The sequence below is a fragment of the Rana temporaria genome, chromosome 10, assembly GCF_905171775.1.
Source record: "Rana temporaria chromosome 10, aRanTem1.1, whole genome shotgun sequence".
NCBI classification, from domain to species: Eukaryota; Metazoa; Chordata; class Amphibia; order Anura; family Ranidae; genus Rana; species Rana temporaria.
Genome location: NC_053498.1, coordinates 148,390,678 through 148,408,778, shown reverse-complemented (window position 1 = coordinate 148,408,778; position 18,101 = coordinate 148,390,678). Strand labels below are relative to the sequence as shown.

The window sequence follows — 18,101 nt, the reverse complement described above, 5'->3', positions numbered from 1 at the left end:
TATAAATATAGCCATCTTTTATATAAGGGTGTAGGTAAGGGTTAATTTAACTGTCATATATTTTTATTTGGCATATAAGTAATATGTGTAGCAGGTATTAGTGAAATATCTCCAGGCGTACAGAAGTTATGTGGGAACATACATTTCCCATTGATTTGCATGGGGCTTTAAACAAAAACCCCGACCCTCACAAATGGGGGTAGTTAAGGGATAAATTAACTATCCTATAGTGTAAGTGGACATATAAGTAACATGTGACCAAGTGTTATCGAAATATCTACAGCCGTTTGGAAGTTATGAAGTAACATGTATTTCCCATAGAGTTGAATGGGACTTTAAAGGAAAACCCCGACCATGGCAAATGGGGGTGGGTAAGGGTTAAACCACCTATCCTATGTTTGTTGCTGACATATAAGTAACATGTGTGCCAAGTTTCATGTTAATATCTTTAGCCATTTGGACGTGATGCTGGAACATACATACATACATACATACATACATACACACACACACACGTTGAGTTTTATATATATAGAAGATTGTCAAAAACTGTCTATGTGGTTTTTACTTTTTGACACCTTTTTGGTGAATGGGTAGGGGTACCATGTGCCTGATATCCATTCACATGGGGGGGCGGTGATCTGGGAGCCTGCAACCTGACCTATACAACCCCAACCTGCCCTATATCCCCCTAATCTGCCCTATATCCCCCCAATCTGCCCTATATCACCCTAACCTGCCCTATACCCTACACCACCCTAACCTGCCCTATACCCTACACCACCCTAACCTGCCCTATACCCTACACCACCCTAACCTGCCCTATACCACCCTAACCTGCCCTATACCCTATACCACCCTAACCTGCCCTACACCACCCTATACTACCCTAATCTGCCACTATACCACCCTATACTATCATTTACAGGGACCGGTTTGGGGTGCACACCGTGACCGTGCACTGCCTGCAGCGCGCTGGGCAGTATACATGGGGGGGATGACACCATGTTTTACTGCACCAGGTGACACCAACCCTAGTGACGCCACTGAATACGGGGCACTTATACACCTTCCTGCCCAGACCAGTTTTCAGCTTTCAGCGCTCTCACATTTTGAATGACAATTGCGCGGTCATGCAATGCTGTACCCAAACAAAATTGTTATCATCTTTTTCCCACAAATAGAGATTTCTTTTGGTGGAATTTGATCACCTTTATTTTTTGCGCTACAAATAAAAAAAAGAACAACATTTTGGAAAACAAAATTTTCTTTGTTTCTGTTACAAAACTTTGTAAATAAGTAAGTTTTCTCCTTCACTGATGGGCACTGATGAGGCAATACTGATTGGCACTGATCAGGTGGCACTTATATGCAGCACTGTTAGGCAAAGATGGGCAGCACTAATAAACAGCACTGATGGGCACAGATAGGTGGCACTGATAGGTGGCACTGATGGGCACTTATAGGCGGCACTTATGGGCACTGATGGGCACTCATAGGTGGCACTGGAGGACACGTATAGGCCACACTGGTGGGCACAGATGGAGATCACTGATAGATGGCACTGATAGGCAGCACTGATCAGAGTCACTGGCAGGCATCACTGATAGGCACAGATTGCCATTCCTGGTGGGATCTATTGGGCTTACATAGTGGCTATGGGTGGGCAACCTTGCTGACCATGGGTGGGCATCCCTAGTGGTCTTGGGTGGGTATCCTTGGGGGCTGCACTGATAATCAATCAGTGCAGACCCCCCTGTCAGGAGAGCAGCCAATCGGCTCTCCTCTACTCGTGTCTGTCATTGCAAGTAGAGGAAAAGCCGATACATGGCTTTTCCCATTTACACTGTGATCAGCTGTGATTGGAGAGTCGGTGTGTCAGACCACCACATCCTGCTGGACTGCTATGACGCCCAGTCAGGATAACTCAACCACTTCCTGGCCGTCATTCTGCTATAGACCGGGCGGGAAGGGGTTAAAGTACATATGGTGAGGGCACATCCGGTGGATGGAGCACAGGATTTTGATAACATGCACAGAGGTGGATGATTGTGAATAGATTGTTTCGTCTATAAATTTGTTTTCATCATTTAGAAAGTGGACTGGCACGTTGGGTTCACAAATATTTGATCTACTCGTAAGGACATTTTATGGATTTATGTGATTCACTTTTTTTCTAATATTTATCACTTTGCACTTTATTTGTTCACATTTCTTTGCACTGCATACATCCCATATGGGATATTCTTATGTATATATAGGTAAGCGCTGCACCTATTTGTTATAATTGTCTTTGCACATATTTTAAGGAAGTGTGGAAAGTGAGGGCAGCTGCACTGAATTAGTATAGCAGCTTACAAGGTTTTATAAATATATGGAAAAGGAGGAGAACATGGGAAGGAGGACATGCCATCAAAGAGGAGAACATAGGATGGAGGAGATGGGACTTGACAAGAACATAGGATGGAAGAGATGGGACTTGATGAGAACATAGGATGGAAGAGATGGGACTTGATGAGAACATAGGATGGAAGAGATGGGACTTGATGAGAACATAGGATGGAAGAGATAGGACTTGATGAGAACATAGGATGGAAGAGATGGGACTTGATGAGAACATAGAATAGAAGAGATCGGACTTGACGAGAACATAGAATAGAAGAGATGGGACTTGATGAGAACATAGGATGGAAGAGATGGGACTTGATGAGAACATAGGATGGAAGAGATGGGACTTGATGAGAACATAGGATGGAAGAGATGGGACTTGATGAGAACATAGGATGGAGGAGATGGGACTTGAGGAGGACATAGGATGGAGGAGATGGGACTTGAGAAGAACATAGGATGGAAGAGATGGGACTTGATGAGAACATAGGATGGAAGAGATGGGACTTGATGAGAACATAGGATGGAAGAGATGGGACTTGATGAGAACATAGGATGGAAGAGATGGGACTTGATGAGAACATAGGATGGAGGAGATGGGACTTGAGGAGGACATAGGATGGAGGAGATGGGACTTGAGGAGGACATAGGATGGAGAAGATGGGACTTGAGGAGGACATAGGATGGAGGAGATGGGACTTGAGAAGAACATAGGATGGAAGAGATGGGACTTGATGAGAACATAGGATGGAAGAGATGGGACTTGATGAGAACATAGGATGGAGGAGATGGGACTTGAGGAGGACAAAGGATGGAGGAGATGGGACTTGAGAAGAACATAGGATGGAAGAGATGGGACTTGATGAGAACATAGGATGGAAGAGATGGGACTTGATGAGAACATAGGATGGAAGAGATGGGACTTGATGAGAACATAGGATGGAAGAGATGGGACTTGATGAGAACATAGGATGGAGGAGATGGGACTTGAGGAGGACATAGGATGGAGGAGATGGGACTTGAGGAGGACATAGGATGGAGAAGATGGGACTTGAGGAGGACATAGGATGGAGGAGATGGGACTTGAGGAGAACATAGGATGGAAGAGATGGGACTTGATGAGAACATAGGATGGAGGAGATGGGACTTGACCAAACATAGGATGGAAGAGATGGGACTTGACGAGAACATAGGATGGAGGAGATGGCATCAAAGAGGAGAACATAGGATGGAAGAGATGGGACTTGACGAGAACATAGGATGGGGGAGATGGGACTTGACCAAACATAGGATGGAAGAGATGGGACTTGACGAGAACATAGGATGGAGGAGATGGGACTTGATGAGAACATAGGATGGAGGAGATGGGACTTGATGAGAACATAGGATGGAGGAGATGGGACTTGAGGAGGACATGGGATGGAGGAGATGGGACTTGAGGAGAACATAGGATGGAGGAGATGGGACTTGAGGAGAACATAGGATGGAAGAGATGGGACTTGACCAAACATAGGAATATAAGAGATGGGACTTGACGAGGACATAGGATGGGGGAGATGGGACTTGACCAAACATAGGATGGAAGAGATGGGACTTGACGAGAACATAGGATGGAGGAGATGGGACTTGATGAGAACATAGGATGGAGGAGATGGGACTTAATGAGAACATAGGATGCAGGAGATGGGACTTGAGGAGGACATGGGATGGAGGAGATGGGACTTGACGAGAACATAGGATGGAAGAGATAGGACTTGATGAGAACATAGGATGGAAGAGATGGGACTTGATGAGAACATAGGATGGAGGAGATGGGACTTGACGAGAACATAGGATGGAAGAGATAGGACTTGATGAGAACATAGGATGGAAGAGATGGGACTTGATGAGAACATAGAATAGAAGAGATCGGACTTGACGAGAACATAGAATAGAAGAGATGGGACTTGATGAGAACCTAGAATAGAAGAGATGGGACTTGAAGAGAACATAGAATAGAAGAGATGGGACTTTATGAGAACATAGGATGGAGGAGATGGGACTGAAGTAGAAGATGGGATTAAAGGAAGACATAGGATGGAGGAGATTGGGCTGAAGGAGGACATGGGATGGAGACAATGGGACTAGAGGAGGAGGAGATGGGATGGAGGAGATAGGACTGGAAAAGGGGGACTTAGGATGAAGATGGGACTTGAGGAACCCTGACTTAAAGAGACGATTGCCTACAAGACCTACACAAATCTGCCTCAATGCACTTTATCAGCAGCACTTCCTATGCTTTCTCTATTACAGCCAAAGCACATTATCAATATGGTTGCCTGGGACCCAAAAGCCCCCTTAATGGCCCCTCCAAACCATCTGAGCTAAGTTTAAAGGTCATGAAGTGCAATATGTTTAGTTGTTCTCTATGAGAGAAAAATTATACATTAGTTGGGCATTTCTGTGAACTAGGATTGGGCCCCTTGGACACTATGCTAGTCCCAAACCTAAACCTCATTCCTAGTCAGGAGTATATACCACAAGGAGTGCCGGGGGTCAGGAGTATATACACTACACAGAGTGCAGGGGTCAGGAGTATATACCACACAGAGTGCAGGGGTCAGGAGTATATACCACACAGAGTGCAGGGGTCAGGAGTATATACCACACAGAGTGCAGGGGTCAGGAGTATGTACTACACAGAGTGCAGGGGTCAGGAGTATATAATACACAGAGTGAAGAGGTCAGGGGGTCAATAGCTCACAGAGTACAGGGGTCAGGAGTAAATAGCACACATAATGTAGGGTTCTGGGATATATAACTGTAACACACAGGCAAAAAAAAGAAATAAAAAATCACTGTGCCCCCCCCCCTTCCCCACCAGGCACAAATCTTTCCTTACCCAAAGTTCCCCTCACCCTCTGTACTCCACAACCAATAGAGATCTCTAAAATGCGACCACCACATCTAATGGCTGGTGAGCTGCAATATATTAAATTCAGTTTTTGGGGTTTATTTATGCCTTAGGAGGCACCTTCCCCTCACCATAGCACCTACAATGACTAAATATAAAGGCAAAGAACACTTTGAATTAAATTACTTTGCGGTTTATTATATGTGAAAGAACAGTAGAAAGTACAGGGTGCGCTCTCCAGGGATACAAAATATATATATAATGTCTACCTTATTAACAATTCCTACTTTACAATAAATACAACATAATAAATAATTCAGGTATAAAGCGGAGTATCAGCACTGTACACAATGAGAGATAATCGGGGGGCACAGCGGAGTATCAGCACTGTACACAATGAGAGATAATCGGGGGGCACAGCGGAGTATCAGCACTGTACACAATGAGAGATAATCGGGGGGCACAGCGGAGTATCAGCACTGTACACAATGAGAGATAATCGGGAGGCACAGCGGGAAGGTGATCTTAGGAAGCGTTATATATGATGCAGCCAACACCATCCACAGAAAAAGAATTAGATACAAGATTCCTTCATAACTTCTCTCTGCTGAGAGCATTGGGGGCGACGATATGACAAAGTCTCATGGTGTCGGGATGGTCGGTTCTCGGAGGGATTACATCAGTTTCATCAAGATCCAGGAGAAGATCAGAGCAGACAAAGTCCAAGGCATGGAGAAACCTGGAACAACACACAGGAGATATTAGGAATGGAGCCGCTCCATCTTCCTATGGAAGATCTTCTGTTCAGTTCTAAGTTCTCATTGTAGCTGCAATCTGATGAAAGGCAACGTTTATACCAGATTGTGACATTGTGAGAATTTAAGGTGTATGTCCAACCAGAATTTTTGTTTTTTAACTTTTGCATAGCGTGGTGGCATTGGAGGGATTTACCCTCATTTACTGTCACGGTGGCAATGGTTTTACTGGATAGGAATTGAGGGAAAATCTGCTACAAGGACCCAGAGAGCAAAAAAAGCTGATCGGTACTTTGACCTTTCCCTACTGTACTCTGTCTGGTAAAACCATTGTCATTGGGACGGTAAGCAAAGGGAAATGCTGAAATGCAGGGGCTGGATGTTGAGGTCCACCAGCCCGGCCCCCATATACAAGGGTATTGTTGCTGTAAAGGGTTGAACATGTTTAGCTACATCACTTTAAACCATTAAAATTCTCAATGTAAGAGATTACTTACCGCTGGCAGAACTGGTATCCACATAACTGGTATCAGCTGGAAATAAAGAGAAAAATATCTGTTAATTTGGAGATCTCAACCGGACTGATACTCATTCTCCTGGATATATCGTATGATATTCACAGTCACTGTAGGCTGAAATAATTGTGTAGTGATCTCCATAGAAGGTAAAGCGTTTGTAATCACTCACAATAATCCCTAAAAATTTGCAACTTGCTCCCTTATTGGTTTGGTAAATATACGGGACACATGGAGCAATAAACAAATTTTTTTTATTCGAAGGGTTAGGACCTCTGCAGGTTTTTTCCCCTCTGGGACGTTTCTCCTCACTTCCTGGTCAGGTGTCCGACAGAACGGGATATCTCCCCCCCCCCCCCCCCACAGGGAACAAAGACAGAAAATTGACAGAAGCTTTAACCCTTTTCCCGCATTATTAAAAAACAAAAAAAAAATGGAGATAAATATTTCGTCTGGAGTTGAGATTTAATAAATGTGACTGAAGAAACACAAAAAAATCACTGTAACAAAACTGTGACCGTGAGATGACTTACCTGCATCCAAATAGATGCTGACCCTTCCTGCAATGTCCGGGGAATCACGTGATATGGATCGAGAGCTGCAGGTCTGTAAGGAAATAAAAGTAATTCAACAGAAACTCCAGACAAGTGAAATCGATGAAGAAATTGCAAATTGTGTCCAAGAAATACCCCAGTTATGCTAAAGTCACAATGTCCCTTTATCTGTGTAATCCCCACAAAGGAAACGGTGGAGAATGCGGGCACAGCAGGTTCTTCAATCACTCCAATGGTGAGACTTCCCTGGAATAGTTTGTATTTTCCCTCCACATTGGTTTCAGTCTCTCTAAGCCATATTCCCCAATCACCTATTTATTCTACATTGTATCGGGGCAGCATGAGGACACCACCAGTTGTTTATGTTAGGAATGAGTCACATGTCTTTGTTAGGGATGGGCATGAAACCACCAATTGTCTTTGTTAGTGATGGCCAATTAAATCGTCAATTGTCTTTAATAGGGATCGGTATGAAAGCACCAATTGTCTTTATTAGGGATGCACTTGAGTTTGGAACAAACCCTAGCTCATCCCATGTTATGGCTGCAGCAGATGGGCAGAACTGTGAATTCTGGTGGTGGTTTCTCAATTTCAGAAGCCAGCATATGATTTAAGTCACTAATTTTGTGTTGAGTTGGCCATTAATTCAGCAGCAACTGTGCTCATTACACACAGCAATGTTCTACCTGCTTGGTTAGTAGCAGCAGATCAGGTAAACAAGAGGGAAGACGGTATCTTTAATATTTAATTTTCAGTCCATAAACACCTCTAAGCATCCTAATGAGGCCGTGCAATGATTAGAAAGCCAACTGTGGACATTGAGGCAGCACAGTAGTTTGATAGTTGGCACTCTTGCCTTGTAGCACTGGGGACCATAATTTGAATGCCAGCCAGGGCATTATCTACATGGAGTTTGCATGTCTTGCTTGTCTTGGTTTCCTCCAAGGACATGCAGGTTGGATATTTGGCTCCTGTCTAAACTGGTGCTAGTATGTGTGTGTATGGCTAAAAAGAGAACCTGCCACCTCCTTCAGGCACAGAAATCACAGAACATCCTCTATGTGTATGGTGGTGAGTCTTACCGAATTACAGTTAGTAGTGCAGAGTGCAAGATCGGCATAGAGATAGACGGTGTTAGAACTGGTAATCTTGAAGACTTTCATAAGAAATCGAGATTCAGCGCCGACTCCATTGCTGTCCACTGTTAGCTGGTCAGAGGAAATTTGGCTTGATGGGCACCTGGATACAGAAAACCTTTCATTAGTTTTCAGTTACTGTAATCCAATGATGAGAACATTCTGGTACATACTATTAGAGGTGAACAATAAATGGGGTGTGTTTTTTTTATATATATACTTTATATTATAGATGGACAATACATGGCATGTCTTCATTATTAATATGTATATTATAGGAGGGAAGCAGAAGGGCACAGTATAGGGAGGGAAGCAGAAGGGCACAGTATAGGGAGGGTAGCAGAAGGGCACAGTATAGGGAGGGAAGCAGAAGGGCACAGTATAGGGAGGGAAGCAGAAGGGCACAGTATAGGGAGGGTAGCAGAAGGGCACATTATTTCTGCAGTCAAAGTGTACAAAGAACACACAGAACTGCTAACCCAGCGCACTGTGTACTTACCCGTTCTCAAGAAGATAGTACTTTTGGTTGCTTGAATTGGTAGGAGAGGCATAAATATTAACCACTTTGAGTTTGAAGGCGGTGGCATCTAGATCTGATACTCTCACTGAAAGGTAAATAGGATCTTCCACTGTCAGGGTGTCGGAGTCGGAGAGAGGGGTGGTATATGTGTTATCTTTAAAGGCCAGCATTACGGCTGTATAACTTCCATTTCCTGAAGGGCCGGTTATTTCTGTGCTCCTGGAAAATAGACACACAACAGAAGGTTACCTACCTAGAAACCCTTGCAGGTATGTGGGCATTCATCAATAATGTTATACAGAGAACTGACATTTTTTTGCACTGAGGATAAAGAGCAAACCTATTAGATATCTTCATCCGCTCTGTGTATACGAATGGAAGCAATGAAGCTGATATACAATTTCAAATGCACCACAATGGTATAAAATGAATAGTTATAAAAATAAAAAATCGAATAATTTGAGAGAAGTACACCAAAAGCATTTTTTGTCCATACTTCTCTTGTGGGTCACAGGGGCGCACTTACTTACTCTCTTGTCACCCAGATTGCCTGCTATCAGCTGGCGTGGTACAGCCTCTCTGAGCCCTGGACATATTACCCTAACCCTAAACCCTGAATCATATTTTATATGTCTTGATAAACAACGGTTTTACATCATTTTTGGTAGTGTTGTTGCCGTTTAAAATTCCACCCTATGGGGAATTTCCATTTTTCTCTCTAATAGAGAGTGAATGTACATGTTTCTATGTGATTTTTCTTTTATGGATTCTTTAAGATTGTGCAATGCTGACATGTTAGACAACCTTATAAGATTTGATTTGATAATCTATACAGATAATATCTATCTATCTATCTATATAGATAGATCTATCTATATAAATGTATATCTATCTATATAGATCTATATATATATCTAAAAAGATATAGATATAGATATATATACACCCATGTGTCCTCAGAGTGTTGAGCTCAGTTATATTTAAGCTTTTGTTTCTATTGAAGCTTGATACAAGCCTAGTTTAGTGCCATTGTTTAAAAGGGCATTGAGGTCTTCAACCAGTAATTACAGACCTCTGAGTTTAAAACCTACCGTAGGGAAGATTCGAGAGTAGATTCTAGAATGCATTATAATAAGAGATAGCCAGCATGAATTCCTGAAAGTACTTAACCTTACTTACCCAATTATTGGGTGCAATGTCACATTAAGAGCAACATTCATATTCAGTGGGTAGGAGCAGGAAATATTCATGACGACATCATTTGTTATTCTGATTGGGTCTGTTTTGCCAAAAATATACAGCTGGTTTGTGTACATGACATGGGTTGCATTCATCTGTAGAGAGAGGAAGAAATTTATTTTCTTGCAACATTTCTTAAAAAAAAAGTAAAACAGTCTTCTGGGGGCAAAGACAACAATACAGACATGACAAGGGTTCTACACCTTCTCTATTCTACTCAAACCCTAAATTATCACATTTATGTCTATACAGACTTTATTGTATCTGTTTTTACTTCTCTTGTATAACAAACAGTCCGACGGTGTCAGGAGAACTTACCGCAGGAACCGTGTTACAGTCAGAGGTCACCAATGGACGCTGAAGGGTCATCTCCGATATTCCATTCACATTCTGATTTACTGCGAAACACTTGGGGTCGGTGCCGTTCAACCTGATATCAGACGTATTATAACCTTGTTCTTCCAACCAACATTTTGACACTTGTATATTGAACATTGCTCCGGTACAATTAAAATTTGGAGATGGAGGGCTTCCTGAAAAGAGAAAATTCATTCAGTATTTCTGAGATGAGAAGGTGACGGTGACATGATTGATGTACATTACACACTATTGGGGTTTTCTATATATACCCACTTGTGACCAGGGACTGGGGAGAAAGCTGTCATAGAGGCAAAGATTTACATACAAATTAAACTTCCAGTTTACATACAGAACATTGATTGTTGGTGGTCAATGTAGTGCCCCCCTTACATTGATGGTCAGTGTAGTGTCCCCCTTACATTGATGATCAGTGTAGTGTCCCCCTTACATTGATGATCAGTGTAGTGTCCCCCTTACATTGATGATCAGTGTAGTGTCCCCTTACATTGATGATCAGTGTAGTGTCCCCCTTACATTGATGATCAGTGTAGTGCCCCCTTACATTGGTGATCAGTGTAGTGTCCCCCTTACATTGATGATCAGTGTAGTGCCCCCTTACATTGGTGATCAGTGTAGTGTCCCCCTTACATTGATGATCAGTGTAGTGTCCCCCTTACATTGATGATCAGTGTAGTGTCCCCCTTACATTGGTGATCAGTGTAGTGTCCCCTTACATTGGTGATCAGTGTAGTGTCCCCCTTACATTGGTGATCAGTGTAGTGTCCCCTTACATTGATGATCAGTGTAGTGTCCCCCTTACATTGATGATCAGTGTAGTGTCCCCCTTACATTGGTGATCAGTGTAGTGTCCCCCTTACATTGATGATCAGTGTAGTGTCCCCTTACATTGATGATCAGTGTAGTGTCCCCCTTACATTGATGATCAGTGTAGTGTCCTCCTTACATTGATGATCAGTGTAGTGTCCCCTTACATTGATGATCAGTGTAGTGTCCCCTTACATTGATGGTCAGTGTAGTGTCCCCCTTACATTGATGATCAGTGTAGTGTCCCCTTACATTGATGATCAGTGTAGTGTCCCCCTTACATTGATGATCAGTGTAGTGTCCCCTTACATTGATGATCAGTGTAGTGTCCCCCTTACATTGATGATCAGTGTAGTGCCCCCCTTACATTGATGATCACACCGGGGTGCTCCATTGCTGGTTAATTTAACAGCCAAGTGTGAACGGGCCATTACACTTTCCCACTATGTACTATGTATGTTACATGGACTTCATATGGTTTATGGGAAAATGCAATATTTGGTTGTAAAAGGCATGAGATCCATTGTAAACATTGTATTATAGTATACCATACCTGGTGTAAATGTGTAGAAAGTTGAATTGCACTGACAGGTATTAGTACTATTGTTACAAAACTCATCAGTAGCACAGGTTCCACAAGATTGAGACGCAGCCGCTGGAGAGACAGAAAGAATAAAACATTAAAGTACATCCCGTGTTCCTGTGTGGGAGTCTAAACAGATCTCACATCCAACTACAATGTAACACAAGGATCAAAATAAATAAATCAGTGATAATCTCCGGTTTCTTTCAAAGTGTTCCACAACAATCCAATTTGTGTCAAACTTCTACAACTTGTATCCAAATGTTCCAAAATACAAACTTGTTTCAAAATTGTTACAATTCATAAACAAAGAGCTCCTCAGCACTCTTCCCCTGTGTTGTATTCCCCCGTGTTCATGAATAAGAGTCACATACATGCGGGTGTGGGAACGTGTGTAAATCGCACATTTTCCCGCACCTGCAGGCAATCCACACTGCTATTTAGCAGACGCACGGGGTTGCCCTTAATTCTTAATTAATTTTGTTATAACTATTGATCCTGCCAGAAATGCAGTGCGTTCTTATGTATGTTGTAGTCTTATCTCAAACAGTGTTATCTCTCCTGCCCAGTTTTCATGTGTGAGACCCCCTACAGCTACAGAGACCCCTTCCTCCTATGTTATGCCGATGACAAAAGGTGTTTTTTTTTGTTTCAAAGATTTTTATTATTATTATTATTATTGAAATTTTGTAGTATGAATGAAAACAAACATACATTTATACATTAAAGAGTACATGACAGTGAATAATATAATTAATACAGAAGTTGTTACTTATTAAAGAATAAAATAAAAGTAAATATTCAAGGAAACCCTAAATAAAAAGAGGATAATATAAGAATAAAGAGAAAAAAAAAAAAAAAAAGGGGTGGGGGGGAATACGGATAAAAAGAAAAATGAATTGAAAAGAATCTACAGGAGTCAAGAAGTGAATTATAAAAATATATCACTATCAGGTCAAGCTACATTGAAGCAGTGGTTAAAAGGTGATATTCTGTAGAATTCGTAAAGTGGATCCAACAAGCCCACTTTTCATGATTCTTTTTTAGGAGAATCTCTGTCTCTGTATTACAGATGTGATATTAGAAGATAAAAGGAGACAAACGTCACTCACCCGCCATGACAGCGCACAGTACAGAGAGCAGCAGTGTTGTCTTCATGGTGATCAGGGACCCTAGAAAATAAATCCTATATGAGCAACTAATTTCTGTTTGCAATGTAGCAAAAAAAAAAAATAATAATAATGATAATAACAATAATAAAAAGAAAAGTACTACAGAGTTTCGCATTATTTTATTAATAGTTTTATACAGTCAAAATAAAACAAAATAAATAAAAAAAAATATATAAACAAACATCTATATGTTACAATATTCATATGTGTGGCACATTAGACAATTTTTGATCAGGAAAAAAAATCTCTCTCTCTATCTATATATATATATAGATAGAGAGAGAGAGAGATAGATAGGGATAGATAGATAGATAGATAGATAGATAGATAGATAGATAGATACAGATAGAAATGTTATTGCATATATTCATTTATAACTACAAACAATAAGTTTCAAACCTGTAATGCAAAATCCAAAATAAAACAAAATAAATACAAATAAAAAATATACAACAAACCTCCATATGTGTTACAATATTTCTTATTTTTAATGACTATGTAACATACCAGACTTAACAATATTGTAGAATAAAACATCTATCTATCTATCTATCTATCTATCTATCTATCTATCTATCTATCTATCTATCTATATATATATACATTTATACTACAAACAAACAATAAGATTTAAACCTGTAATGATAAATTGTTGAGGTGACCATACACAGTAGAAGATGATTGTACTTTCCCCTATAGATCTTATTCAGTAGAAGGTTCTGCCTGACTGATTACAGATCAAATCCCTAGTAGTCCTTACGTAACGTTACATGGTTTTGATAAATCTAAAGCTCGCCACACACATGTTGACTGTTCAATTTCCATTAAAACTTCCAACAATTGATTGATTAGTTAAATAAGTCCTGATATTGCAACTTAATATGTTACAAAGGCAGCAACTCAGAGAGCAATGAAGCCAACGAATCATCATGATAAACAGCCAACCAGCAATCCCAAAATGAAGAGCCACCAATGGCCGCCTCCATCATTCTATCAAGATATTCCCTCCCTAAAGGAGACAATCAGATTGTAAGGTGTATGGCCAGCTTTAGAAAATGGTAATTTCATCCTGATTGCTTGCCATGAGCTATAAATTACTTAGAAGTCAAAGATTTATACTCACCGACAAATGTGGGGTGGAAATGTTTCGGGTTTGCAGGAGGCTTCCAACAACTCGATGTTCTTCCAACAACTCGATGTTCTTCCAACAACTCGATGTTCTTCCAACAAGTGAGCAAAGTCAGTTGTCAGTTGAGTTTCGTCACCTTCAGGAAAGACAGTTGGGTAGAGGTGGAGGTTGTGTGTACAATTACCGGTCACTCAGCTACTTATATACTCATTGGTCCAGATGGAATGCAGAGCGTCTGTCTTACGTAGAAACTAGAAGGTGGAGATCCGGTGACGTTGGAGTAAATGGGCCTCACCCAGGCAGGACTTGGCCCCCGGGCTGTCACGGTTTAACTTTAAAGCCATCGTCACAGACTGATGTATTTTTCTGGAGGCATTTCATATTTATAGCTGATGAAAATGTCACCTTGTTCTGTTACGAAATTAATCTTTCAACTATTTTCCATACGTGTTTAAAACCCAAATATAGACGTTTTTTTTTCCATTTTGGATATTTTTTTACAGTGCCCAAAATATATTAACAAGAACAAAATGCACAAAAACAACAAGTTTTATTGTATTACAAATAGATTTCAAATCGTAATGGTGATGGTGCCAGATACCTGACCAGCTACATCTATGTAGGGTGATTAGAATTACTATGATACACAAATGTGTTACAATGTAGTTATTTTCCCATCACTGTCATCCTGACCAATTATGTGTGGATTCGCCCGGGAGAAATGCACTGAATGCCAATTGAAGTATGACCAGCAGGGTTAGAATGGCCAATACCGGGGCTGTTGGATAAGCCAATGTCAATATTCCCATTGCACACGTTCCTGGAATGGTCTTGGGGTAATGGGTGGATAGTTTTCCAATGTCTGGAGCCATCCTCCTCCTCAGCTGTGCCTGCCTCGTTCCATCTGGCTCCCCACTGTCGTCCTCCGCCTCCTTAGCTGTGTCCTCCTTGTCCCGTCCGGCTCCCCACTGTCCTCCTTCGCCTCCTCAGCTGTGCCCGCCTTGTCCTGTCTGGCTCCCCACTGTCCTTCTCTGCCTTCTCAGCTGTGCTAGCCTTGTCCCATCCGGCTCCCCACTGTCCTCCTTCGCCACCTCAGCTGTGCCCGCCTCATCTGACTCCCCACTGTCCTCCTCTGCCTCCTCAGCTGTGCCCGCCTTGTCCCGTCCGGCTCCCTACTGTCCTCCTCTGCCTCCTCAGCTGTGCCCGCCTTGTCCCGTCCGGCTCCCCACTGTCCTTCTTCACCTCCTCAGCTGTGCCCGCCTCATCCGACTCCTCACTGTCCTCCTCTGCCTCCTCAGCTGTGCCCGCCTTGTCCCGTACAGCTCCCTACTGTCCTCCTTCGCCTCCTCAGACTCCCCACTGTCCTCCTCTGCCTCCTCAGCTGTGCCCGCCTTGTCCCGTCCGGCTCCCAACTGTCCTCCTCTGCCTCCTCAGCTGTGCCCGCCTCATCCGACTCCCCACTGTCCTCCTCTGCCTCCTCAGCTGTGCCCGCCTTGTCCCGTCCGGCTCCCTACTGTCCTCCTTCGCCTCCTCAGCTGTGCCCGCCTCATCCGACTCCCCACTGTCCTCATCTGCCTCCTCAGCTGTGCCCGCCTTGTCCCGTCCGGCTCCCCACTGTCCTCCTTCGCCTCCTCAGCTGTGCCCGCCTCATCCGACTCCCCACTGTCCTCATCTGCCTCCTCAGTTGTGCCCGCCTTGTCACGTCCGGCTCCCAACTGTCCTCCTTCGCCTCCTCAGCTGTGCCCACCTCATCCGACTCCCCACTGTCCTCCTGTGCTTCCTCAGCTGTGCCCCCCGGATATTCTTTAGTGAAAGCCTCGTGTTCCCTGGCCAGGATGGACGGGAAGTCAGTGGCTGTGGCAGCACCCCCTAGAGAGCAGTGCACCCTTGGCGGCTGCCTAGTTTGCCTAGTGGAAGTGCTGACCCTGGTCATAATGCTGCTTTGTGTAACTAAAAGGTAGTCTTCATCCGCCCACCATCTGTTTTTGGCCAATTTGTAGGCATTTTGCCAAGGCACCCCTGAAGAGATCTCACCCCTGGTTGAAAAAGGCTGATCTGATGACCGGTAAGCTGCATTATAATACATTTTTGGGTTTAATACCACTTTAAGTTCAAAGCTTTCTATGTACACACATTAAGTTTACCCATTCCGCTGCCCGCATTTCCGTACCAAATGGTATTTCTTCTAGCTCTTGGTGTTATTAAGAATTTTAGAATTCTAGAAATACACTCTACCCCCGGTGAGTATTACATAGATATTCTACGTAAAAGGAATTCTTGAAATCGCCCTTCCCTCAGACAGGTGACACAATAGAATGGAATGGAAGGCGTCTACCTAAAAACACTCTAGATTGGTCTGTTTGTGTTTTAAAGTATAGTATTGTTTTCTGAGATGTTATGGATTCTTACAGCAATAAAAAACCTGACAGAGGTTCTAATCCCTCACCACTCTACCCAAAACATCTATGCATTTACATAGACTTTAATCCTCCGGAAAAACATTTTGGAGCAATAGTTCTGATGTTTTTACATATGAAATGTCCTCTTCATAGGGAAGGAGAAAATCAATATTTTTCTTCATGAACCCTCCACCTTGATAGACAATAGAAAAGATCAGAGAAACATTGGTACATTGGACAGACATGTAAAACATATTTTGTCGTTACTGTTTGTACTTTAATTTTGTCATCTTTCTGTAACATTCCACTACTCCAGGGGCAGATGGGATTGCAGGTCAGGGGGGCTTTTGCCCTTGGCTTGATGCCTCTATGACAGTAATTCACAAGTGGTTCCCCCCAACTGGGCCATCAGCCAGCTGCAGATACCCTAACCTTCCTCAGTGTCTCCCAATTGACCATAGTGCCCCCCAAACTTACAACCTCCCACAGTGCCCCCCAGCCTACTGCTATGCCCACACATGTACTGTAGTACTCCAGCCTCCCATAGTACCCCCAACCTTCAAAAATGTCCCACACTGCCCTCCAAATATTTACAGTCCTAACAACCCCACCCCCCACCCTCCAGTCCCTGCAGAACCTTTCAGTCTCCCACATTTCCCTGTAAAGTCCTCAGCTTTGTGGAGAGACCACCAGAGATCCCATTCCCTACAATTTCCCCCAGCCCCCCTATAATAAACGTCATCACCCACACAGCCAAAAGGTCTGCTACAGACCCCCCCAACCTTCCTCAAGCCCTCCCATCTACCATAGCGCCCCCCCCCAAACTTCCAACCTCCCACAGTGCCCCCCAGCCTACTGCAGTCCCCACACATGTACTGTAGTACTCCAGCCTCCCATAGTACCCCCAACTTTCAAAAATGTCCCACACTGCCCTCCAAATACGTGCAGTGCTAACAACCCCACCCCCCAGCCCTCCATTCCCTGCAGAACCTTTCAGTCTCCCACAGTGCCCCTATAAAGTCCTCAGCTTCGTGGAGAGACCACCAGAGATCCCATTCCCTACAATTTCCCCCAGCCCCCCTATAATAAATTCCATCACCCACACAGCCAAAAGGTCTGCTACAGACCCCCCAACCTTCCTCAAGGCCTCCCATCTACCATAGCGCCCCCCCAACTTCCAACCTCCCACAGTGCCCCCCAGCCTACTGCAGTGCCCCCACAGCCTACATACTGTAGAGCCTCCCTTTGTACCCCCAACCTTCAACAGCAACCTACATTGCCCTGCAAATACTTACAGTGACCCCCCAAGTCCCAACAGCACCTTCCAGTCTCCCACAGTGCCCCTGCAAAGGCCTCAGTCTTCTGGGGAGACCACCACTGACCCCATTCCCTACCATTTCCCCCATTGCTAACAGCTCCCCCTCCCCAACTAGTAAATTATATCCCCTACAGGGCCAACAAGTCAGCTTCAGATCCCCTAACCTTCCTCAGTGCCTCCTATCTACCATAGTGCCCCCCAAACTTACAACCTCCCACAGTGCCCCCCCCAGCCTACTGCAGTACCCCCACAGCCTACATACTGTAGTACTCCAGCCTCCCATTGTACCCCCAACCTTAAACAGTGTCCTACATT

The 18,101-nt window shown here is 43.4% G+C and overlaps 2 protein-coding genes across 2 annotated transcripts in view; both read right to left on the bottom strand.

Moving 5' to 3' along the window:
• LOC120915751 (pancreatic secretory granule membrane major glycoprotein GP2-like) overlaps positions 1–14,243 on the bottom strand; it is a 96,154-nt gene extending 81,911 nt beyond the window's left edge. The window contains exon 1 of the mRNA XM_040326524.1: positions 14,139–14,243. The gene's annotated coding sequence lies outside the window, so the exon portion shown is untranslated. The remainder of the gene's footprint in view (positions 1–14,138) is intronic.
• LOC120915750 (uromodulin-like) lies at positions 8,722–14,146 on the bottom strand. The gene is made up of 6 exons (XM_040326523.1): positions 14,064–14,146; positions 12,881–12,940; positions 11,739–11,840; positions 10,319–10,533; positions 9,941–10,095; positions 8,722–8,980 (listed from the first exon to the last, which is right to left on the bottom strand). The coding sequence occupies exons 2-6, from the start codon at positions 12,924–12,926 to the stop codon at positions 8,737–8,739; spliced, it is 762 nt and encodes a 253-aa protein (XP_040182457.1). The 5' UTR covers positions 12,927–12,940; positions 14,064–14,146; the 3' UTR covers positions 8,722–8,736.
• Positions 14,244–18,101: the final 3,858 nt, after the last annotated feature.